Source organism: Schistocerca nitens, chromosome 5 (genome assembly GCF_023898315.1).
Source record: "Schistocerca nitens isolate TAMUIC-IGC-003100 chromosome 5, iqSchNite1.1, whole genome shotgun sequence".
NCBI lineage: Eukaryota > Metazoa > Arthropoda > Insecta > Orthoptera > Acrididae > Schistocerca > Schistocerca nitens.
Window position 1 is genome coordinate 804,518,949 of NC_064618.1, and position 26,843 is coordinate 804,545,791.

At 39.3% G+C, this 26,843-nt stretch overlaps 1 protein-coding gene and 2 non-coding genes across 3 annotated transcripts in view; all 3 read left to right on the plus strand.

Annotated features, from left to right (window-relative positions):
* Positions 1–26,843, plus strand: part of LOC126260729 (JNK-interacting protein 1) — a 380,152-nt gene that overhangs the window by 284,064 nt on the left and 69,245 nt on the right. The window contains exon 5 of the mRNA XM_049958067.1: positions 5,820–5,999. Within this exon, the coding sequence (XP_049814024.1) occupies positions 5,820–5,999 (180 nt within the window). The remainder of the gene's footprint in view (positions 1–5,819; positions 6,000–26,843) is intronic.
* Positions 8,362–8,434, plus strand: Trnav-cac (transfer RNA valine (anticodon CAC)). Its single transcript has one exon. It is a non-coding gene; the product is annotated as a tRNA-Val (tRNA).
* Trnav-aac (transfer RNA valine (anticodon AAC)) lies at positions 8,593–8,665 on the plus strand. The gene has a single exon. It is a non-coding gene; the product is annotated as a tRNA-Val (tRNA).

Below are 26,843 nucleotides of genomic sequence, written 5' to 3' on the forward strand. Positions count from 1 at the left end.
GTACCTTCTTTTAGCAGTTGACACTTCTTCTTCTGCTGCTTTACCATTGACAGCAGATGTTGATCCACTCATTTTTGCTGCCCTTTAGTGTGTTTCTCTGGGTAAGCAATCCATTGTTGCCCTCTTCTTTTGCTAGTCTTGCACCAATCCGAACACAGTTTACCAAAGAAAATCAATCCTTGCCATTTTTTCAGGGTTATTGCTTATAAAAATTGCAATACTGTTGATTCCAGCTAGATCAATTATTGAAAAGAATCTCGTCAGAGGCTGTCTACTGCACTTCCTTGCAGTTGAGTATGTGGCACACAACTTGTCCACTACATCATCACCCCCCCCCCCCCCCGCCCCCCCCCCTTTGTATCATTGTAGAATGTGATATGTTTGGCTTCTTGTTTGCACCAGAGGTAGGGTCTATTGATGTATCTTCAAGATGGATAGAAGAAATTAACAGCACATTTGTATTCTTCTTTGGGACAGAGGAGAGCAAAGTGAAGTGATTTACAAAGCCAAACATTGTAGATTTCACATCTCTCTTCTTAGCCACAAATTGGGGAAGGACCTCTAGCTCATTCTCACTGTACTAACATATGTCAGATTTTCCTCCTTTTATGGGACATTATGTTGATTTCCAATGTAAATATTCAAGGAAATAATGTACCAAGTTTTCGCATCTGTTAGAGAGAAGACCTTGAGGCCATACTTGGCTACAGTGACCTCTGAATGGAACAAGTTGCTCATCTACTGTTAAATATTCATAAGGTATGTAATTGGCTCTGAAGTTGTGTATGACATGTTCAAATGTAAACTAAACTGGTGCCAGTTTGTCTTGTTGTTTATGTTGTCATTGAGTACTCGTCATTGAAATGAATGTACCTCAGAAGAAACTGAAAAAGATTCAAAGTGATTGTTGTCGTAAAAAAATTATTCAAAATGATTGTTGTTGGAAAACTTGAATTCCCATTCCCTGTGTATTCCACAATTTGGGCAAGTTTTGGCGACCTGAGCGAATAGATCATTATAACACCAGAAGTCCACTGATGGCTTTTACTTCAATATCATCAGTGAAATATGCAGTCCTATCATTTTTATTATTTTCCTTGTCTGTATGAATTTTTATGTTTTTATGACTGTAATAGGATTAATAAGGGAGGTATCTTTTAGTGCAGAGAAACAGTCATTGGGAGATTTACAAGTCTTTCCCAATCCCTTTACTCTGGAGGGATAAGTTATGATATTTCTCATTCTATGTTTGACCCTCTGACTGGCAGGAACCTTCCTCCATTTTGTACTCTTCTCTTTACCTATAAAAAATTAGACAGGTCTGTATCTGCACCATTTGAATCACCAGACTGCTCACTAATGGTATTATGCTCAGACTCGATACAGTAGTCTGACACAGAATCAGAAGACACTCCATCTACAGGGGCATCTTCATCTGAAACTTCCTCAGTGAAGCAATTGGAAGCCTTTTCTTTCATTGTATGGTGCAAAAATGAAATCAGTTAATGAGAATTCCAATCTTAAAAGCTTCAAACTGACAGGAAAGTGTGAGTATGGAAATTTATACCTAACTGTTCACCACTATCTTCTAAAGGAATTGATGTGGGGGTCTAGGAAATCCCCAGCCACTAAATAAGTTTCAAACACTACCAACAATGAGCAACACAAGAACTGAAAACTGCTGACAGAAAGTAAACAAAAGTGAGGGAGGATTGCTAGATGGCAGGCAGTCTTACCAACTTTGTTCATATAAATTTAGCTAAACTAATGTGCTGGGGATTTGTCGGACCCCATGATAACAATTAGAGGTTAAGTATGGGATCAACAGTGGTGTGCTTTGGTCCCTTATGGACCTCGGCACCTCATTTGTATTCTAGTTGGTAGACATTACTACTTGAGTTTAATCACTTCCACAAATGGCAGTTTGTATTGTCAGTTTGTTGTTTACTGTGTGGGAATTGGATTTTGTGAGCAGTGTAAACATGAAATACATTAAATTTATTTTAAAAGCTAACAGAAAAGTAAAGCTATAAGGACAGGTTGTGAGTCGTGCTTGGGTAGCTCAGTCGGTAGAGTGCTTGCTCATGAAAGGCAAAGGTCCCGAGTTCGGGTCTTGGTCTGGCAAACAGCTTTAATCTGCCAGGAAGTTTCATATGAGCACACACTCTGATTCAGAGCGAAAATCTCATTCTGGAAATAGTAAAGTAAATTACCAGTAAAAGGTAGCCACAAAGGCCTAGGGCCTCCGGGAACAGATCCTTTGATTGAGAGAGTGACAAAATCAAATAAGCATGACTACAAGCAAACATTTAATAAGAAAGTTTATAGTTGGCACAAGCTGTTGTGTGGGTGCAGTGTAATAATATCTGATTTTCAACCCAGAAGTAAATTCGTGAACTAATACATCTGTTAGGGATCTCGTACATTTGTCCAAAAAAATGGAAAAGCATGAAAACTCCCACTTTGACAAAAATGCAAAATGGAGAGTTCCAAAAGCTTAGCATTATTTTGTTATTGCTCTAAATTGTACTTATTTATGTACAAAACAATAAAAATCCACCAAACAAGTCTTTCTTTTGTCAGATAAGTTATGCATATAATAATTATTATTATTATCATTATTACTGCTCTTATTATTATTGGCAGTGGTTGTAGTTGTATAAACTTATTGATAAGCATAACTGTTATACTGCAGATGCTATTAATTTCACAATCTCAAATTTATCTGAATCTAAAAACTTGTGAACACCCAGAATATATACTCATGGGGTGCTACTGAGATTAGTATAATGTTTTTGTGAAGAACTGAGAAATTTAAGAACCTCGGAGGACTTTCTAATATCCATAGTTATCCATCTATTTCTCTTAGCTGCTGCTACTGAAGTGGCTATCTATGTATATGCCTCCTCAAAAATTATGAATTTTGCATTGATAAGAAAGTACTTCTGTGTGGGTTTTACCAAGCTTTAATATCTGACAGTAATGGCCAGAAAGGCCAAGATCTCTTATAAGAACTTTTCAGTTTTCCTTATTGATATCTATAAGTATGGTCTAAGGCTGACGCTGAGCTTTTTGAAACCCAAGTAGCAGTGCTCAGCACTAGTGTCACGCCAAAAGTGCTCAAAATGTTTAAGAACTTAACATCGATGTCACCCTCAATACCTGCATTTATTTCAATGTCTCCATATATTATTTCGTTAGTTTTAGGGTTTAAGACTCTTTCCAGGACTTCCAGTTAATTTGTTGGAGAAAGTATTCACATTACCATAGGTGTGCACTACATGCACAGAATGATTAACTTCTTACAGATGTCTAGTTATGTTAGTTCAACAATTGCTAATCCAAAATGCTTATCTACACTAACTGTGAGCAGATCTTCTCTGGTTTTAAAATGTGTGTCACCTCTGTAATAAGTATATGATTTCCCAGCCTGCAAGATAGTTCTACAGTAGCAACTTTATTCTTTTATCACTCTGCAATGCATATGACCATGTTGTTCAAAGACCATAATTCAACTTCAAGCTGGTGTACTTTATTTTTAATGTTAATATACTAAACATTTTGATGAAGAATAGATAATTCTGAGCATACTTCTGTTGTGTTTGTACATCTCAGTCTGGTACATTCCATCCTCCATGCACACTGAAGTAATTTTTAAAATGATTGAGACACAATTAAGGAAGAGGAATCATGATTTATCCTAAAAAGGGTCTAGTCGTCCTCCTCATGACAAAAGGTATCTGACTATGTATGACCCCACACACCTGCTACAATCTCACTAATTAATGCTACCAACCTCCCCTTCCCAGAAATGCTTAGGTGCCAACCATCCTAGCATAGCCCCATCTACCAATAGTCACTGCCTACTCCAGCCCAATGTGCACCTGGTCTGTGGTCATCAGTACCATCTCCAGCTCCTCATTGACTTTCCATACAGCATTCACAAGACGAGGCTGATCATGCCACCTGAACAGCTCAGTCATGTTCATATTGCTGCTACCAGTTAGGGAAGCTGTCTTACTCAGTTCACCAACTATGTTGTATTCTCTGTCCCTGTCTGAACTGTTCCTCACCCCACCCACTATTACCACCTGCTCATCTTATGTCAAAACTTTACACAAGGTCCCTAACCCCTTAATTACTTGATTCGGCCCAGCACTCAACTTGAAATTGCAGTGCAGTTTAATGTGGAATCTGAAACTTTACACAGCTTGGAACTTTCTGCAAAAACAAAGTATTGGTGCAGCTAAAAAGTTGTTGAGCAGATGAGGATAAAATAATATTACAAAACAGACTGCATGTCTTCTCCTCACAATTGTCCTATTATGTACATAGTTCTTCTTAGCTGAATTTAGTGGAAGATAAAGTGCACATTGACTGCTGTGTGGAGAGCAATGGTGTACAGGCACTCAAGCTTCATACTCAGAACTATTTACACTGTGGATAATTTTCTTTCTTTTCAAATAAGAAGTTATTGTTAGCACCCATGGTGGACCATGATTGTATCATTATTCATTTCACCAAAAGCAGCTCAAACAGAGCACAAAAAACTTAATGAATACATTATTCATGAAAGACAACTGCTTTACTATTGCAGACAGTCATGAGATCTGCAGCAACTTGACACAAAACACTGATCAGTAATATATGACCTCAAGTTATCTTATTTGTAATGATTTGTAACTTGGGAGCTGAACTGCCAACAAAAAGTGAGCTTCATCTTCATACCAAGTTGATATCTTGGGATGGTAATCTATCTTGAAGGAATTGCTTAAGTGTTAAAATCTCTTGAATTTTGTAATCCACCCTTGCACTCAATGTATCACTTTTTACATGAGGTCATGTGAATCTCAGATATTCATTTCCCCATTCTTAAGTATGGGCAATGGTCTTTATAATACTTTCTGAGTAAATGCTGATACAGATGGAAAAAAATCACAACACAAAAAAAATAATAATGAATGTAGAGCAATGAAATTTCAGGAATATATTTGTGTAGGTAACATTTGTGAGTGATTAACATTGCAAGATCACAGGTTAATGTAAGTATGAGATAAGCCATTGCAAATGTGAAATGCTGGCACAGTAATATGCAATGTAACCACCAGAATGTTGAATGCAAGCAAGAAAATATGCACGTATTGTGTCATACAAGTGCTGGAAGTCAGTTTTTAGGAAGGAATTCCATGGCTCTAGCACTTGGTTGGTCAATACAAGGACACTTAATGCTGTTTGTGATGACACTGGGTTGTCTGATGATGCCCCATAAGTACTCAGTTGGAGACAGATCTGGTGATCAAACTTCACTATCAATAAGTTGATCACCACTACTCACTTGTGTCAGCAGGGCCTTTAATTACCCTACTCACAGAACACTAGCCTGCCAGGACCTGCCCCCTGACAGTTTGTACTGGCTAGCCATTCTATTCGTAATTTTACAATACTGTAAACTGGAAGTTAGCTAGTCCCCATGATACATCTAGCCCATGATACATCTAGTTGAAGGTTAGTTGACTTGGATTCACCACACAGTCTGTAATGTGGGTTATAAATTAGTCCATTCATATTGGTTCCCTATAAGCATTCCTCCGAGATCCTTACCTTGTGGGTACTTACAATTACATAGTGCAAACTTGGGGACTAGACACTGTTTGGTTCCTGTAATTATTACTTTTGTATCTTATGAAACCTGATGTAGTTTATATTTACGTCAGACATATAAAGTATGTGTTGTATTTTCAAATTTCTGTATTGAATAATGTTATTAAATCAGCAAAATGGATGCAAATTAGATTAGTTAAATGTTCATACTTTTACAGACAGTCTCTCGCCAGAATCAACAGGCAGTAGTGGAGGAGTTCCATTCACACAAGTGGAGCTTCTAGAAGCAACACACAGAGGACTGCATAAATTTATACCTCGACACCATGATGAGATAGAGGTGGAAATTGGTGATCCCATATATGTACAAAAAGAGGCTGATGATCTGTGGTGTGAAGGTATTAAACTCTCTTAACAGTCACTAAATTCTAAGAAAATCTTAATATTTTTTGGGCCTAGTATATGAAGTTCCCTCCATGATTTTCAGTGTGGAGGCAGGACATAGTTGACATAGTGAAATGAATTTTTCCTTGTAATTCACTACCAGTAAATTTTTATTGCTTGAGATGCATGCATTTTACTGCTAATGTTTATAAACCATACTCATGCTGAAAGATCTAAATATGTTGACAGGATTTAAGATTTCTCTAAATACATGGTTTATCTTGTGAAACTACTTTGAACTACTACCAATGAATAATAAGTAGCTCTTTCACAAAGATTTTTGCTAATTTTACTCTAAAAGTGTGCCACTCCTACAAATGCCTAATCTACTATCAGATACCTTCTTCATAACAATAACAGTTAAGCAGTTCCATAAAATTAGCATATTTTTTTTCAATTATTAGGCTCCAATTGCCTTTGCTGATGTGCAAGATGAGACATATTGAAAATGATGAAAGTAAAAAGTAAAATTTAAAGTGGTCTCTTATCTCCAAACACGTTGACCTGCACATTATGAGCACCTGTCTTGCCATTAAGAAATGCAGTGGTAAGTATTTGATCAACAGAGTTTGCAAGCCCTCAGATGAAAAGAGACCACTGAAGAACTATGAAACCTAGAACAGATTTCTAAAAGACATATACTCTGATTCACAAAACAATGGACATTTTAGCTAAAAATGACAACACCTTTGGAAGAAATCAATACCAAGAAATAAAAAGAATAACCACAGGTTGCTTTCTAATTGTGTGCTGGTTCAGTACCAAAAATATTGGTAGATATCTATGGAAACATGGAATCAAATGCATTTCTTTCCCATAAATAAAGACAAATAGTCATTCTGTAATGTAAAAGGGAATTTAGACTGAGTTAACTGCAGTATGTGACAATGTGTCATGAGAGATAACAAAAGAAGTGGGGTCTGATGCAAAGAAACTCAACCACATTGAATCAGTCATTAAGATCTGCTTTATACCTTATAATATACTGAAGCAGCCAGGCACCAAGCATTGCCCAGACCCAAGAGAACACCCATGAAATGAGGTATGGCATGATCAGTACTGATATTCACACTCCAGGTGTTCAGGACAGCACACATAACGAGAGAACTGTATGAATAGAGTCCATGTTTTCCATTTAAGCAAACCTTGGGATCAATGTTTTATTATGGGATTTATTATGACCTCACTAACAGTATCATTTGTCAGAGCCAGAAAACAATGCAAAGATGTGTCTAGTTGGATTAAGGTATAAATGAGCTTTTAAGGCCATAGGGGATGCTCACCATCAAACTCAGATATAAATATAGGCAAAACCCTAACAATACCTTACATTTTAGTTGGAATTTAGGCACCAAAGTGCACACAATACAACTGTTCACAGCTATTGAAGCAGTAGGTCAGCTGTAAATATTGTGTACAAAAATGAAATAATCAAGATGGCTAGAAATCCTAAAACATAGCATCCATCAATGTGATGAAAAAACCTCAGAAATCACTCAGTCAGTGTGGAGAATAAAGGAATTTCAACAGTATACCTCCTGAATATAGGTCCACTTATTTCTCTAATTTGTTTATTTATTTATTTATTGTTTTGGTGATCCATGCTGTGACAATATCACAGGATATGGAAGTTTCAGAAATCTGTGGTAGCACATAAAAGGAAAACAAAATGATTTCATATTACAGTAAACAGTTACTTAGGCTCTACTACAGAAAATCAATTTTGAGAGATAAATAAATATTACAAAATAATAAGGTTATAATAGAGGGAAACATTCCACGTAGGAAAAATATATCTAAAAACAAAGATGATGTGACTTACCAAATGAAAGTGCTGGCAGGTCGACAGACACACAAACAAACACAAACATACACACAAAATTCAAGCTTTCGCAACAAACTGTTGCCTCATCACGAAAGAGGGAAGGAGAGGGAAAGACGAAAGGATGTGGGTTTCTGTCAAAAGAACTATGGTGTGTGCATGCGCGGACGAAAGAAAGGCTGAGGCGCCTTCGAGTGTACAAGGATGGACTGAGCGTGTCCGTCGTTTCCGTTTTCATGCAGCTGGGCTCGCACTGCCTGCTGCTAAGGAGGAGATTGTTTTTGCTAATGTGACTTGCAATAACGACTGCGCGAAACGCCACTATCTCGTTCGGGATGCTACGACAGACACCCTCTCGAGCACCCCGAAGACTTGTTGAGCCCTCGGCAGCGATGGGTTTCAGGCTGTCAAAAGAACTATGGTGTGTGCATGCGCAGACGAAAGAAAGGCTGAGGCGCCTTCGAGTGTACAAGGATGGACTGAGCGTGTCCGTTGTTTCCGTAGTGTAGCGGTTATCACGTCCGCTTCACACGCAGAAGGTCCCCGGTTCGATCCCGGGCGGGAACAGTATTTTCCTGCCTATGTCGCATACTACTCCAGTGAGCCACGTCATGTGTGGATCTGCTGCATGTATCTTCGTCATGCAAGTGCCGCATTTATTGAATTTTTAAGTTACGATGGCAACCTTGTTACAAGTTCTCTGTGAAGCAAGCCTAAAGGCAGTAGTTTCCATGGTGTAGCGGTTATCACGTCTGCCTAACACGCAGAAGGTCCCCGGTTCGATCCCGGGCGGAAACACTTTTTTATCACTTTAAACCGACAAGCATTTGCTACAAAATAATAAGTGTTACACAAAATAAATATTGCAAAATATGTGTTTACAATACAGAATAGTTAGGAATACAAATGTAGATTTGGACATATATTTGCAGTTAACAATACAAAACATGCTAAACACTACAGTTCAGGAACTCTTCTATCATAGAAAATAATCCTTTTAATAGGAACTGCCTTAAAAGTTTTGTAAACATGAGCTCATCTTCTACCAAACACTTAAATCTTGAAGGGAGGGTGATAAAAACCTTACAGCCAGTGAAATGGACTCCTTTCTGTACCATACTTAGATTTGCCTGTTCATAGTAGGTATCATGTTTTCTTCTCATCTCATTACTATATTACTCACTGTTCAGTTTAAAAATGAATTTTTCTTTCCTTATCAAGCACATCAAAGAGAATATATATTGTCCAGTGGATGTAAGGATTCCAAGTTTCTTAAAAAGATTCCTGCATGTGGCTCTAGGATGGACTCCATACATGATCCTTATGGTTCATTTTGTGTACACAGTACTTTTTTAGCCAGTGACTGAGTTCTCCAAAATATAATTCCATAGCCATAATGGTGTGAAAATAACCATAATAGGCTGACTTCATGGTTCCCATATTTCTATAAGGAGAAACAATGCATAATGTGTAAGCTGCTGAACTCAATCTTTTATACTGATGCAGGATGTGGTTTGACAAATTCAGTTTGCTGTCAATATGCAAGTCTAGATATTTTGAGGTATCTGCCATGGTTATCTATTACCTGCTCACCTATTTTTATTACTATTTCTTCATCTTTGAATGTTGTGTGGAACTGAATGTAGTTTGCTTTAGCGTAACTTAAAGAAAGGCCATTAATGTTAAACCAGTTCACTGTTTCACTTAAAAACTTATTTGCTGTTTCCTCAAGTTTATCTGCTGAATTATCAATAGTGTAGTTTCATCAGTAAAAATGATGAATCTACAATAATCTCAACAGAGAGGCAGATCATTTACAAAGATAATAAAAAGTAGGGGGCCCAGCACTGAGCCTTGGGGCACTCCACATGTCATGGTACCCCATTCTGAAGATAATGGGACTCCATTTTGACTATCCACTACGACTTTTTGTTTCCTGTTTGACAGGTACAAGTGAAGCCATTTCCTTGATGAACCACTTATACCGCAATGTGTAGCTTTTTGTACAAGAATCTGGTGACACACAGTCAAATGCTTTTGTTAAGTCACAAAAAATCCCAACCACCTTAAGCTTTCTGTTGAATTATTCCAAGACTTTGCCAGCAAATGCAAATATTGCATCTTCTGTTGACAAACCTTTCTGAAATCTAAACTGACTTTTGCTCAGGATATTTTGATCCCTGAAATGCTTAACTATCTCAGCATGCACTAGTTTCTCTAAAACCTTTGAAAAACTTGTAAGTAGTGATATTGGCCAATAGTTAGTAGCATCCATTTTATCTCCCTTCGTATACAGTGGTTTTACAACAGCATACTTAAGCCTACCAGGAACTATTCCTTCCTTAAGTGATGCACCAAAAATGTGGCAAAGGACTTTACTTACATGGCTGCAGCAGTATTTTAATAATTTGTTAGAAATATTGCTAATTCCAGTAGAGTTTTTACTTTTCAGGGATTTAATGGCTCTTTCAATTTCTTGAACTGTGACTCTTGTTACCTTCATGTGTTCTACTGAGCTAGGTACTTTGGCTTTCAAAAGATTGATGGGTTGGTTCATGAAGCCTTGTAAACCTATTTTTTCTGTTACTGTTAAAAAATCTTTGTTTAGTGTGTCTGCAACTATTTTTGCATTGCTAACAAGATGACCCTCATTTTTTATTTTGATATTTTCACAACAATCTGCATTTTTCCTTGTTTTCTTCTTTACAAAATTATGACTAGTTTTTATTTTATTGCTCAAGTAATTAATTTCTGCCCTCAAGCACATGTTCTTTGTTGCTTGTATGGTCTTATTCAACAAAGAACATGTGCTTGTATGGTCTTATTCCCTACCCCCCATGAACCATGGACCTTGCCGTTGGTGGGGAGGCTTGCGTGCCTCAGCGATACAGATGGCCGTACCGTAGGTGCGACCACAACGGAGGGGTATCTGTTGAGAGGCCAGACAAACGTGTGGTTCCTGAAGAGGGGCAGCAGCCTTTTCAGTAGTTGCAGGGGCAACAGTCTGGATGATTGACTGATCTGGCCTTGTAACATTAAGCAAAACGGCCTTGCTGTGCTGGTACTGCAAATGGCTGAAAGCAAGGGGAAACTACAGCCGTAATTTTTCCCGAGGACATGCAGCTTTACTGTATGATTAAATGATGATGGCGTCCTCTTGGGTAAAATATTCCGGAGGTAAAATAGTCCCCCATTCAGATCTCCGGGCGGGGACTACTCAAGAGGACGTCGTTATCAGGAGGAAGAAAACTGGCATTCTACGGATTGGAGCGTGGAATGTCAGATCCCTTAATCGGGCAGGTAGGTTAGAAAATTTAAAAAGGGAAATGGATAGGTTAAAGTTAGATATAGTGGTAATTAGTGAAGTTCGGTGGCAGGAGGAGCAAGACTTTTGGTCAGGTGAATACAGGGTTCTAAATACAAAATCAAATAGGGGTAATGCAGGAGTAGGTTTAATAATGAATAAAAAAAATAGGAGTGTTGGTAAGCTACTACAAACAGCATAGTGAACGCATTATTGTGGCCAAGATAGACATGAAGCCCATGCCTACTACGGTAGTTCAAGTTTATATGCCAACTGCCTCTGCAGATGATGAAGAAATTGATGAAATGTATGATGGGATAAAAGAAATTATTCAGGTAGTGAAGGGAGATGAAAATTTAATAGTCATGGGTGACTGGAATTCGAGAGTAGGAAAAGGGAGAGAAGGAAACACAGTAGGTGAATATGGATTGGGGGAGAGAAATGAAAGAGGAAGCCGTCTGGTAGAATTTTGCACAGAGCACAACTTAATCATAGCTAACACTTGGTTCTAGAATCATAAAAGAAGGTTGTATACATGGAAGAATCCTAGAGATACTAGAAGGTATCAGATAGATTATATAATGGTAAGGCAGAGATTTAGGAACCAGGTTTTAAATTGTAAGACATTTCCAGGGGCAGGTGTGGATTCTGACCACAATCTATTGGTTATGAACTGTAGATTAAAACTGAAGAAACTGCAAAAAGGTGGCAATTTAAGGAGATGAGACCTGGATAAACTGACTAAACCAGAGGTTGTACAGAGTTTCAGGGAGAGTATAAGGGAACAATTGACAGGTATGGGGGAAATAAATACAGTAGAAGAAGAATGGGTAGCTCTGAGGGATGAAGTGGTGAAGGCAGCAGAGCATCAAGTAGGTAAAAAGACGAGGGCTAATAGAAATCCTTGGGTAACAGAAGAAATATTGAATTTAATTGATGAAAGGAAAAATATAAAAATGCAGTAAATGAAGCAGGCAAAAAGGAATACAAGCGTCTCAAAAATGAGATCGACAGGAAGTGCAAAATGGCTAAGCAGGGATGGCTAGAGGGCAAATGTAAGGATGTAGAGGCTTATCTCACTAGGGGTAAGATAGATACTGCCTACAGGAAAATTAAAGAGACCTTTGGAGAGAAGAGAACCACTTGTATGAATATCAAGAGCTCAGATGGAAACCCAGTTCTAAGCAAAGAAGGGAAAGCAGAAAGGTGGAAGGAGTATATAGAGGGTCTATACAAGGGCGATGTAGTTGAGGACAATGTTATGGAAATGGAAGAGGATGTGGATGAAGATGAAATGGGAGATACGATACTGCATGAAGAGTTTGACAGAGCACTGAAAGACCTGAGTCGAAACAAGGCTCAGGGAGTAGACAACATTCCATTGGAACTACTGACGGCCTTGGGAGAGCCAGTCCTGACAAAACTCTACCATCTGGTGAGCAAGATGTAAGAGACAGGTGAAATACCCTCGGACTTCAAGAATAATATAATAATTCCAATCCCAAAGAAAGCAGGTTTTGACAGATGTGAAAATTACCAAACTATCAGTTTAATAAGTCACAGCTGCAAAACACTAACATGAATTCTTTACAGATGAATGGGAAAACTGGTAGAAGCTGACCTCGGGGAAGATCAGTTTGGATTCTGCAGAAATATTGGAACACTTGAGGCATAACTGACCCTACAACTTATCTTAGAAAATAGATTAAGGAAAGGCAAACCTACGTTTCTAGCATTTGTAGACTTAGAGATAGCTTTCGACAATGTTGACTGCAATACTCTCTTTCAAATTCTAAAGGTGGCAGGGGTAAAATACAGGGAGCGAAAGGCTATTTACAATTTGTACAGAAACCAGATGGCAGTTATAAGAGTCGAGGGGCATGAAAGGGAAGCAGCGGTTGGGAAGGGAGTGAGACAGGGTTGTAGCCTCTCCCCAATGTTATTCAATCTGTATATTGAGAAAGCAGTAAAGGAAACAAAAGAAAAATTTGGAGTCGGTATTAAAATCCAGGGAGAAGAAATAAAAAGTTTGAGGTTCGCCGATGACATTGTAATTCTGTCAGAGACAGCAAAGGACTTGGAAGAGCAGTTGAACGGAATGGACAGTGTCTTGAAAGGAGGATATAAGATGAACATCAACAAAAGCAAAACAAGGATAATGGAATGTAGTCGAATTAATTCAGGTAATGCTGAGGGAATTAGATTAGGAAATGTGACACTTAAAGTGGTAAAGGAGTTTTGCTATTTTGGGAGCAAAATAACTGATGAGGGTCGAAGTAGAGAGGATATAAAATGTAGACTGGCAATGGCAAGGAAAGCGTTTCTGAAGAAGAGAAATTTGTTAACGTCGAGTATAGATTTAAGAGTCAGGAAGTCATTTCTGAAAGTACTTATATAGCCATGTATGGAAGTGAAACATGGACGATAAATAGTTTGGACAAGAAGAGAATAGAAGCTTTTGAAATGTGGTGCTACAGAAGAATGCTGAAGGTTAGATGGGTAGATCACAACTAATGAGGAGGTATTGAATAGAATTGGGGAGAAGAGAAATTTGTGGCACAACTTGACAAGAAGAAGGGACTGGTTGGTAGGACATGTTCTGAGGCATCAAGGGATCACAAATTTAGCATTGGAGGGTAGCATGGAGGGTAAAAATCGTAGAGGGAGACCAAGAAATGAATACACCAAGCAGATTCAGAAGGATGTAGGTTGCAGTAAGTACTCCCTGCCGCCGTTGGAGAAGCAGCTGCAGCAGCAAGTCGTATACTCTTAGCTCACTTATTTGTTACATAGTTTAATTCTTAATTTCTTTGTGTGTTTTTGGGTACTTACATTGTTTAATTCATAAATTTCGGGCATATTATAGTATTTGAGAGTTGTAGCATCGCGTTTTAGTACCTGAATAGTGTAAATTCGCGTAGTCATCTGTCTTCTGTTTTTGTTTTGAACGGCCAGTGTCGGTTGGTCACAGCCAGTGTGCTCCCTGCTGCCGTTGGATAAGCAGCTGCACAGCAAGTCGTATACTCTTAGCTCACTTATTTGTTACATAGTTTAATTCTTAATTCCGTTGCGTATTTTTGGTATTGGCATTGTTTAATTCATAAATTTCGGGCGTATTATAGTATTTGAGAGTTGTAGCATTGCGTTTTAGTACCTGAATAGTGTAAATTCACGTAGTCTCCTTCCGCTGCCGAGCAGTGTGTCAGCAGTGCGCAAGTAGCAGCATCACTGCATTTACTAGGCAATCTTGTATTTTAATAACTGTTTAAATTTTGTGTCAAATTGTTTGTGCTCTCTGTAGATTAGTTCAGACGTTCTTTGCACAATAGTTTATAGCATGGATAGGGACTGCAACTGCTGTGTTCAGATGCAGGCTGAGTTGGCATCCCTTCACTCCCAGCTTCAGGCAGTGTTGGCTTTGGTCACACAGCTTGAGGCTGTTGCCAATGGGCAACTGTGGGGGTCCGGATGGGGGTTTGTCGGGGACGGCCAGCTCGTCCCACACATCCCCCGATTGGACTACGACTGTGGCTGCCCGGGATACTGCCCACATTGAGGCTGATCCCTCACCTGCGGTAGAGCGGGAGATCGTCTTGAGGTGTGGCAGGGGGCGAAAGACATTCCGGCGGGCTGAACGGAAGGCCTCTCCAGTTTGTCTGACGAACCGGTTTCAGGCTCTGTCTCAGGCTGATACTGATCTTCGGCCGGACATGGCTGCTTGTCCTGTTCCAGAGGTTGCCCCTCAGTCTGCAAGATCCGGGCGGTCACAGAGGGTGGGCTTACTGGTAGTTGGGAGCTCCAACGTCAGGTGCGTAATGGGGCCCCTTAGGGATATGGCAGCAAGAGAGAGGAGGAAAACCAATGTGCACTCCGTGTGCATACCGGGGGGAGTCATTCCAGATGTGGAAAGGGTCCTTCTGGAAGCCATGAAGGGTACAGGGTGCACCATCTACAGGTGGTTGCTCTTGTCGGCACCAATGATGTGTGTCACCATGGATCGGAAGAAATCCTCTCTGGCTTCCGGCGGCTATCTGATTTGGTGAAGACTGCCAGTCTCGCTAGCGGGGTGAAAGCAGAGCTCACCATCTGCAGCATCACCAACAGGACTGACTGTGGACCTTTGGTACAGAGCTGAGTGGAGGGTCTGAATCAGAGGCTGAGACGGTTCTGCGACCGTGTGGGCTGCAGATTCCTCAACTTGCGCCATAGGGTGGTGGGGTTTCGGGTTCCGCTGGATAGGTCAGGAGTCCACTACACGCAAAAAGTGACTACTCTGGTAGCAGGGGTTGTGTGGCGTGGGCTGGGCGGTTTTTTAGGTTAGATGGCCTTGGGCAAGTACAGAAAGGGCAACAGCCTCAACGGGTGCGGGGCAAAGTCAGGACATGCGGGGACCAAGCAGCAATCGGTATTGTGATTGTCAACTGTCGAAGCTGCGTTGGTAAAGTACCGGAACTTCAAGCACTGATTGAAAGCACCAAGGCTGAAATCGTTATAGGTACAGAAAGCGGGCTGAAGCCAGAGATAAATTCTGCCGAAATTTTTACAAAGGCACAGATGGTGTTTAGAAGGGATAGATTGCATGCAACCGGTGGGGACATGTTTGTTACTGTTAGTAGTAGTTTCTCCTGTAGTGAAGTAGAAGTGGATAGTTCCTGTGAATTATTATGGGTGTAGGTTACACTCAACAACCGAGATAGGTTAATAGTTGGCTCCTTTTACCGACCTCCCGACTCAGCAGCATTAGTGGCAGAACAACTGAGAGAAAATTTGGAATTCATTTCACATAAATTTTCTCAGCATGTTATAGTCTTAGGTGGAGATTTCAATTTACCAGATATAGACTGGGACACTCAGATGTTTAGGACGGGTGGTAGGGACAGAGCATCGAGTGACATTATACTTAGTGCACTATCCGAAAATTACCTCTAGCAATTAAACGGAGAACTGACTCGTGGAGATAACATCTTGGATCTACTGATAACAAACAGACCCAAACCTTTTGACTCTGTAAGTGCAGAACAGGGTATCAGTGATGATAAGGCCGTTGCAACATCCCTGAATATGGAAGTATATAAAAAAAGGGAGGAAGGTTTATCTGTTTAGCAAGAGTAATAGAAGGCAGATTTCAGACTACCTAACAGATCAAAACGAAAATTTCTGTTCCGACACTGACAATGTTGAGTGTTTATGGAAAAAGTTCAAGGCAATCGTAAAATGCGTTTTAGACAGGTACGTGCCGAGTAAAACTGTGAGGGGCGGGAAAAACCCACCGTGGTTCAACAACAAAGTTAGGAAACTACTGTGAAAGCAAAGAGAGCTTCACTCCAAATGTAAACACAGCCAAAACCTCTCAGACAAACAGAAGCTAAACGATGTCAAAGTTAGCGTAAGGAGGGCCATGCATGAAGCGTTCAGTGAATTCGAAAGTAAAATTCTATGTACCGACTTGACAGAAAATCCTAGGAAGTTCTGGTCTTACGTTAAATCAGTAAGTGGCTCAAAACAGCATATCCAGACACTCCAGGATGATGATGGCATTGAAACAGAGGATGACACGCGTAAAGCTGGAATACTAAACACCTTTTTCCAAAGCTGTTTCACAGAGGAAGATCGCACTACAGGTCCTTCTCTAAATCCTCGCACAAACGAAAAAATGGCTGACATCGAAATAAGTGTCCAAGGAATAGAAAAGCAACTGGAATCACTCAACAGAGGAAAGTCCACTGGACCTGACGGGATACCAATTCGATTCTACACAGAGTACATGAAAGAACTTGCTCCCCTTCTAACAGCCATGTACCGCAAGTCTCTAGAGGAACGGAAGGTTCCAAATGATTGGAAAAGAGCACAGGTAGTCCCAGTCTTCAAGAAGGGTCGTCGAGCAGATGTGCAAAACTATAGACCTATATCACTGATGTCGATCTGTAGAATTTTAGAACATGTTTTTTGCTCGCGTATCATGTCATTTTTGGAAACCCAGAATCTACTCTGTAAGAATCAACAAGGATTCTGGAAACAGCGATCGTGTGAGACCCAACTCGCTTTATTTGTTCATGAGACCCAGAAAATATTAGACACGGGCTCCCAGGTAGATGCTGTTTTCCTTGACTTCCAGAAGGCGTTCGATACAGTTCTGCACTGTCGCCTGATAAACAAAGTAAGAGCCTACAGAATATCAGACCAGCTGTGTGGCTGGATTGAAGAGTTTTTAGCAAAGAGAACACAGCATGTTGTTCTCAATGGAGAGAGATCTACAGACGTTAAAGTAACCTCTGGCATGCCACAGGGGAGTGTTATGGGACCATTGCTTTTCACAATACAAGGTGTGGCTAGAAAAAAACCGGACTAGTACTGGTGAAACAATAAAACGAATGCAATAAGGCTGAAAGTCGTGTGGCCTGTCACGTGACTCTCGCTCCACCTACTGCTCGAGTTTCATCTGCCTCCTGCACTCAGTCTGCCCGTGGCGTCTGTTTTAAGTAGTTGACGTTTTGTCTGTGTGTCGGAAAATGTTGAGTGTACAGAAAGGACAGCGTGTTAACATCAAATTTTGTTTCAAACTAGGAAAATCTGCAAGTGAAACGTTTGTAATGTTACAACAAGTGTACGGTGATGATTGTTTATTGCGAACACAAGTGTTTGAGTGGTTTAAACGATTTAAAGATGGCCGCGAAGACACCAGTGATGACACTCGCACTGGCAGACCATTGTCAGCAAAAACTGATGCAAACATTGAAAAAATCAGTAAACTTGTTCGACAAGATCGCCGTTTAACAATCAGAGCAGTGTCTGAGTTAACAGGAGTTGACAAGGAAAGTGTATATAAATGACCTAGTAGATTGTATCAGAAGTTCCATGTGGCTTTTCGCGGATGATGCTGTAGCATATAGAGAAGTTGCAGCATTAGAAAATTGTAGTGAAATGCAGGAAGATCTTCCTCGGATAGGCACTTGGTGCAGGGAGTGGCAACTGACCCTTAACATAGACAAATGTAATGTATTGCGAATACATAAAAAGAAGGATCCTTTATTGTATGATTATATGATAGCGGAACAAACACTGGTAGCAGTTACTTCTGTAAAATATCTGGGAGTATGCGTGCAGAACGATTTGAAGTGGAATGATCATATAAAGTTAATTGTTGGTAAGGTGGGTATCAGGTTGAGATTCATTGGGAGAGTCCTTAGAAAATGTAGTCCATCAACAAAGGAGGTGGCTTACAAAACACTCATTCGACCTATACTTGAGTATTGCTCATCAGTGTGGGATCCATACCAGATCGGGTTGACGGAGGAGATAGAGAAGATCCAAAGAAGAGTGGTGCGTTTCATCACAGGGTTATTTGGTAACCGTGATAGCATTATGGAGATGTTTAGCAAACTCAAGTGGCAGACTCTGCAACAGAGGTGCTCTGCATTGCGGTGTAGCTTGCTGTCCAGGTTTCGAGAGGGTGCGTTTCTGGATGAGGTATCAAATATATTGCTTCCCCCTACTTATACCTCCCGAGGAGATCACGAATGTAAAATTAGAAAGATTCGAGTCCGCACGGAGGCTTTCAGACAGTTTTTCTTCCCGCGAACCATACGCGACTGGAACAGAAAAGGGAGGAAATGACAGTGGCACGTAAAGTGCCCTCCGCCACACACCATTGGGTCGCTTGTGGAGTATTAATGTAGATGTAGATGTACTGGGAGATGAAGAAGCTTGCACAGGATAGAGTAGCATGGAGAACTGCATCCAACCAATCTCAGGATTGAAGACCACAACAACAACAATGGTCTTATTCAGAACTTTTTTGTAGAGTTTATAGTGCATACTTCTACTGGCCCTCCCACGAACCATGGACCTTGCCGTTGGTGGGGAGGCTTGCGTGCCTCAGCGATACAGATGGCCGTACCGTAGGTGCAACCACAACGGAGGGGTATCTGTTGAGAGGCCAGACAAACATGTGGTTCCTGAAGAGGGGCAGCAGCCTTTTCAGTAGTTGCAGGGGCAACAGTCTGGATGATTGACTGATCTGGCCTTGTAACATTAACCAAAACGGCCTTGCTGTGCTGGTACTGCGAACGGCTGAAAGCAAGGGGAAACTACAGCCGTAATTTTTCCTGAGGACATGCAGCTTTACTGTATGATTAAATGATGATGGCGTCCTCTTGGGTAAAATATTCCGGAGGTAAAATAGTCCCCCATTCAGATCTCCGGGTGGGGACTACTCAAGAGGACGTCGTTATCAGGAGAAAGAAAACTGGCATTCTATGGATCGGAGTGTGGAATGTCAGATCCCTTAATCGGGCAGGTAGGTTAGAAAATTTAAAAAGGGAAATGGATAGGTTAAAGTTAGATATAGCGGGAATTAGTGAAGTTCGGTGGCAGGAGGAACAAGACTTTTGGTCAGGTGATTACAGGGTTATAAATACAAAATCAAATAGGGGTAATGCAGGAGTAGGTTTAATAATGAATAAAAAAATAGGAGTGCGGGTTAGCTACTACAAGCAGCATAGTGAACGCATTATTGTGGCCAAGATAGACATGAAGCCCATGCCTACTACAGTAGTACAAGTTTATATGCCAACTAGCTCTGCAGATGATGAAGAAATTGATGAAATGTATGACGAGATAAAAGAAATTATTCAGGTAGTGAAGGGAGACGAAAATTTAATGGTCATGGGTGACTGGAATTCGAGGAAAAGGGAGAGAAGGAAACATAGTAGGTGAATATGGATTGGGGGAGAGAAATGAAAGAGGAAGCTGCCTTGTAGAATTTTGCACAGAGCATAACTTAATCATAGCAAACACTTGGTTCAAGAATCATAAAAGAAGGTTGTATACCTGGAAGAATCCTGGAGATACTAAAAGGTATCAGATAGATTATATAATGGTAAGGCAGAGATTTAGGAACCAGGTTTTAAATTGTAAGACATTTCCAGGGGCAGATGTGGATTCTGACCACAATCCATTGGTTATGAACTGCAGATTGAAACTGAAGAAACTGCAAAAAGGTGGGAATTTAAGGAGATGGGACCTGGATAAACTGAAAGAACCAGAGGTTGTAGAGAGTTTCAGGGAGAGCATAAGGGAACAATTTACAGGAATGGGGGAAAGAAATACAGTAGAAGAAGAATGGGTAGCTCTGAGGGATGAAGTAGTGAAGGCAGCAGAGCATCAAGTAGGTAAAAAGACGAGGGCTAATAGAAATCCTTGGGTAACAGAAGAAATATTGAATTTAACTGATGAAAGGAGAAAATATAAAAATGCAGTAAATGGAGCAGGCAAAAAGGAATACAAACGTCTCAAAAATGAGATCGACAGGAAGTGCAAAATGGCTAAGCAGGGATGGCTAGAGGACAAATGTAAGGATGTAGAGGCTTGTCTCACTATGGGTAAGATAGATACTGCCTACAGGAAAATTAAAGAGACCTTTGGAGAGAAGAGAACCACTTGTATGAATATCAAGAGCTCAGATGGAAACCCAGTTCTAAGCAAAGAAGGGAAGGCAGAAAGGTGGAAGGAGTAAATAGAGGGTTTATACAAGGGCGATGTACTTGAGGACAATATTATGGAAATGGAAGAGGATGTAGATGAAGATGAAATGGGAGATAATATACTGCGTAAAGAGTTTGACAGAGCACTGAAGGACCTGAGTCGAAACAAGGCCCCGGGAGTAGACAACATTCCATTAGAACTACTGATGGCCTTGGGAGAACCAGTCATGACAAAACTCTACCATCTGGTGAGCAAGATGTATGAGACAGGCGAAATACCCACAGACGTAAAGAAGAATATAATAATTCCAATCCCAAAGAAAGCAGGTGTTGACAGATGTGAAAATTACCGAACTATCAGTTTAATAAGTCACAGCTGCAAAATACTAACGCGAATTCCTTACAGACGAATGGAAAAACTGGTAGAAGCGGACCTCGGGGAAGATCAGTTTGGATTCCGTGGAAATGTTGGAACACATGAGGCAACACTGACCTTATGACTCATCTTAGAAGAAAGATTAAGAAAAGGCAAACCAATGTTTCTAGCATTTGTAGACTTAGAGAAAGCTTTTGACAACGTTAACTGGAATACTCTCTTTCAAATTCTGAAGGTGGCAGGGGTAAAATACAGGGAGCGAAAGGCTATTTACAATTTGTACAGAAACCAGATGGCAGTTATAAGAGTCGAGGGGCATGAAAGGGAAGCAGTGGTTGGAAAAGGAGTGAGACAGGGTTCTAGCCTCTCCCCGATGTTATTCAATCTGTATATTGAGCAAGCAGTAAAGGAAACAAAAGAAAGATTTGTAGTAGGTATTAAAATTCATGGAGAAGAAGTAAAAACTTTGAGGTTCGCTGATGACATTGTAATTCTGTCAGAGACAGCAAAGGACTTGGAAGAGCAGTTGAACGGAATGGACAGTGTCTTGAAAGGAGGATATAAGATGAACATCAACAAAAGCAAAACGAGGATAATGGAATGTAGTCAAATTAAATTGGGTGATGCTAAGGGGATTAGATTAGGAAATTAGACACTTAAAGTGGTAAAGGAGTTTTGCTATTTAGGGAGCAAAATAACTGATGATGGTCGAAGTAGAGAGGATATAAAATGTAGACTGGCAATGGCAAGGAAATCGTTTCTGAAGAAGAGAAATTTGTTAACATCGAGCATAGATTTTAGTGTCAGGAAGTCATTTCTGAAAGTATTTGTATGGAGTGTAGCCATGTATGGAAGTGAAACATGGACGATAACCAGTTTGGACAAGAAGAGAATAGAAGCTTTCGAAATGTGGTGCTACAGAAGAATGCTGAAGATAAGGTGGGTAGATCACGTAACTAATGAGGAGGTATTGAATAGGATTGGGGAGAAGAGAAGTTTGTGGCACAACTTGACTAGAAGAAGGGATCGGTTGGTAGGACATGTTTTGAGGCATCAAGGGATCACGAATTTAGCATTGGAGGGCAGTGTGGAGGGTAAAAATCGTAGAGGGAGACCAAGAGATGAATACACTAAGCAGATTCAGAGGGATGTAGGTTGCAATAGGTACTGGGAGATGAAGAAGCTTGCACAGGATAGAGTAGCATGGAGAGCTGCATCAAACCAGTCTCAGGACTGAAGACCACAACAACAACAACAACAACAACTTCTACTGGGATCATTTGGTCTCTTGGCTGCTGCATATAGTTATCTTCTCGTTTTATAAGAAGTTTTGATGCCTTTAGTAATCCAAGACTCGTTTGCAGATTTTAACAGGTTTTCTCTCACTGACTATTTTGGAAAGGTTTCTTCAAAAAGACTTGTAACTTCATTGATAAATATATAAAATTTTGTGTTAACATCAATTGTTATATCCTTATCTACAAATACATTATCTATTAAAGTATTAGAACTACTATAGTTGGAGTGTCCACCACTGGTACTAAGTTGTAACAATACATCAGGTGTTAAAAGTCCATTTTGTTTCTATTTTCTGTCAAAAGACCACATTGAAGTCACTCGTAACAATGGTTTATTTAGCTTTCTTACATAGGTGGGACAGAAGTGATTCTATTTGACTCAGAAATACATTCAGATTTCCAGTAGGTGCCCTTTAAATAGCCAGTACAATAACTGTTGCAATGTCTGCTGTTAACTCAATGCCACACACCTCAAAATGCTGTTCATCACAGTATTTGCTTAAATCTAGAGATTTATGCACTACATTGTTTTTTACAAATATTGCAATTCCACCTTTTCTCATAATAGATCTACAGTAATGTGCAGCTAAACTCAAGTTCTCAAATTGTAACATGTGGATTCCACTCATAACATGATGTTCTGAGAACCACAGTATAGCTGGCTCACTTTCACACTCATCTTTTAAATTTATTAGCAACTGGTCCATTTTATTCTTGAGACTACATATATTTTGGTGGAATAAAGACAAAGTTTGATATTTCCTCATCCTTGCATTTGCATGATGTTTGCTAGGAGTGGCTTTTTCCAGTACACTAGTTGATAATATTGCTTGAGGTGTAGAAGACTCGTATTGAACACATGAGAGTGATGTTTTGTGCAACTTGGAAACATTTTCTCTCGTGTCTCTCACCATAAAAAACACTGGGTCTGCTTTCTTTGCATGCAGGACAGGCAACCGTTTCTGCTGCATGTGTTGATGTTTCAGCTGTTGGTCCTGCCAGTGATGATTCTGTTCCTTTTGATCATGCTGCTTCTTCTGCTGCTGAGACTGGTCACATACCAGTACATGGAATTTTGCTGTTCGCTCTCTCTCTCTCTCTCTCTCTCTTGACAATGATTTCTTTTATCATTTTACACACAGATTTTTTTCGTTCATAATTTGGCTCTAATACGCCCTGTGTCACAAAAAATGAATTAGGAGCTACACTGTTGATGTAATCTCTACATCAAAATCCACATCTGCATCAACAGCTAAATGACTACTCTGCAGCTCATGCTTAAGTGCATGGAAGAGGGTTCATGGAATGACCTCCAGTGTATTTCTCTAACATTCCACTTTCTAACAGCAGTGGAGAAAGCAAACACTTAAATCTTTCTATACAAGCTCTGATTTCTCTTATTTTCTTATGATAATCATTTCTGCCTATGTAGATTGGTGACAATAAAATATTTTCACATTCAGAGGAGAAAGTTGGTGGTTGACATTTCATGAAGACATCTCACTGCAATGAAAAATTTCTTTGGTTTAATGATTGCCATCCAAACTCATTTATCAAACCTGTTACACTCTCCCCTCTTTCACGATAACACAAACTGAACTGCCCTTCTTTGCACTTTTTTTATGTTCTCCATCAATCCTGTCTGTAAAGGATCCCATATGGCCCAGCAACATTCTAGCAGAGGACAGACAAACTTGTGTAGGTACTCCCTTTAACAGACTTGAATCTTCTCAGTGTTCTGCTAATAAAATGCAGTATTTGGTTTGCCTTCCCTACGACATTACCTAGGTGATCATTTTATGTATTTATCCATCTGTAGACAATAAATATTGTATGGATGTTATCCAAAAGTACAGGTAAATTTATGGGAAACAATTTGTGCAAAAGGAACACACAAAATTAAACATTAAGTAGTACAAAGAATAATACATATAAAATTGTACAAAAAAATGTACAAAGAATAATATTTGGTCATGCAAGACACAGTAATACAACTTTTTATACATGTATACTAACAGTACTGTAACTGCATAGTCTGTTTGCCCTAAGGCTTTACTTTTGTCTTCTCTAAACAGGAAACCCTTATATTCACTACAATAATTCAGTAAAATTTTGCCACACTCAACAGCTGTCCATCAGATTTAAAAAATTAACAGAAACTTTTCAGTTTTGTCTTAATATAAACATCAGAACTATTTATTGGCCTAAATAGTCATTTACTATGTAAAAACATTGTTCAAGTAGAAATTATTTAAATTCTACTTTAAATCTTTTTTCATCCTCTAACTTTCTGAAGTTGGCTAGCAGTATGTTGAATAATTTTGTACCAATACAGCTCACATGCCTTTGTGTGTGTGTTCTTTTTGTTCACTGAGTATGGAGTGCTGTGATATTTTGAGTATTGTAGTTATGCAAGTTATCATTTGTCTGAAAATCTGCAAGGTGGGACCTAACATATAAAACACGTTTGTATATATATGAGGAAGGTATTGTTAGAACTTCAAGCTTGTTGAATAAAGGTTTGCATTCTGTCTGTGGATGACTGTGTGTTATTATTTGGATGGCCCTCTTCTGTAACAGATACATTTGTTTTAGACGACAAGTGGTGGAACCCCAACCATTATTCCATATGTTGCAAGAGACTGAAAATAGCCAAAATATGTCATCCTGGCACCCTCTGCAGTACAAACATTTGGAATAATTCTAATAGCAAAACAGGCTGAGTTACGTTTCTGCACAAGTTTCATTACATGATCATTAAAATTAAGATTTTCATTTATGTGAATCCCGAGAAATTTTGTTGATGCCACTTTGTCTATGGCCTTGTCACCCAACAACAAGTCAAGATTTACATTTTGACATATTTTCCCAAACTGCATATAATTAGTTTTATTTGCATTTAATGTCAACCAGTTTGCATTGAACCAAGTGTGGACATTCTTTATTACTTGATCAGCAGTTGTTTGCAGCATTTGCTTTGGTGCACCTATTATCACACTAGTGTCACCTGTGAAAAGTGTGGCCTTTGCTGCTCCATCTGAGGTGTGAAAGTCATTTATGTAGACAAGGAACAATAAAGGACCTAGAATACTGCCTTATGGCACTCCTATTTCCACTTTTTTAGCATCTGATACTAAATTTATTTTTTGGTCGGAGTAATCTGACATCAGTCCTACAATCTGTGTTCTGTTTCGTAGGGATGGTTCAAACCACTTTTCCATGACCTATGAATACCTAATGCTTGCAGTTTTTCTAAAAGAATACCATGATTGACAGTGTCAAATGCTTTGCAGAGATCTAAATTTATTTCTGCTATGCTGCTGTCTTTTTCTAGATTTTTGATTATTTGTTCAGTGTAGCACATTAGTGCTGTTTCTGTATTTTTACCTGCCTGGAAGCCATGCTGATTTCTATTTAGTAACTTATGGTCATTTAGATATTTGTTGATTCTGTGCTTCATTAATTTTTCTATTATTTTGGAAAATGGTGGAAGGAGGGATATTGTCTGATAGTTTTCTACATTATGCTTGTCACCATTTTTGAATAATGGCTTCACTTTTGACATTTTCATCCTTTCTGGAAACAGTCCTTCACTAAATGATAAGTTGGCTGTGTATGCCAAAGGCCTTGTGATTTGTGCAGCTGTCACTGTTATGATAATCAGGCACCTCATGTATTCCTACTGACATTTTAGGTTTCAAGCTTTTTATTAATTTAAATACTTAATGTTCATCCATTGGATCTATCCTCATGCTACAAGCAGCTTTCAGAAATTCAGGTTTTCCTTGGTTTGTAAATTTTGTGCTTAATGAAATAATTGTTTATGTAATTTGGCAAATCTTTTATTTTATTTTCTGTGTTTTTGAGAATGGTATCCTGATCTTCGCATCCCTTTGCTGTTTCAGTGATGTGATTCTTGACAACTTCTTTGGGAAGCACATTTCGAAACATCCCGTGAAAATTGAAGAAAAAGTGTTATATGCATCATTTGTAGGGACAGCACTTCTGCTCAGGACTCACTAGTTAGGATATTTGTAAATTCTACACAGCTTTCAGTGGAAAATTTTCTTTTATATGTGAAATACACTCTTTTTCTTGCAGTGGCATTGAAGGAATTTTGAGGACAAGAGCATTATGATCTGATAATCCCAAATCAGTATTTGTTACTTCTACTTCTGCAGATTGTACATTTGAAAATGTACTATCTATAAGACTGTTTGCATTACATGTTAGGCTTGTGGGTTTGTGTGTGTGTGGAAACAAGATTGAAACTCCATAATAGATTTAGGAATTGATTTTTTAGCCTACTTTCATTCATAAGATTTATGTTGAAATCCTCACAGACAACTATAGTGGCTCTTGCAGTAAAAAAGATATTAAGCAGTGTTTCTAATTGATTAATGAATATGTCTGTGTCCCCAGTAGGTGGTCTGTATATTGCTATGACTATGACTTTTCCCTGTATTTGATACAACTGTATAGCTGCTGCTTCAAAATGACTTTCCACACTCAATAA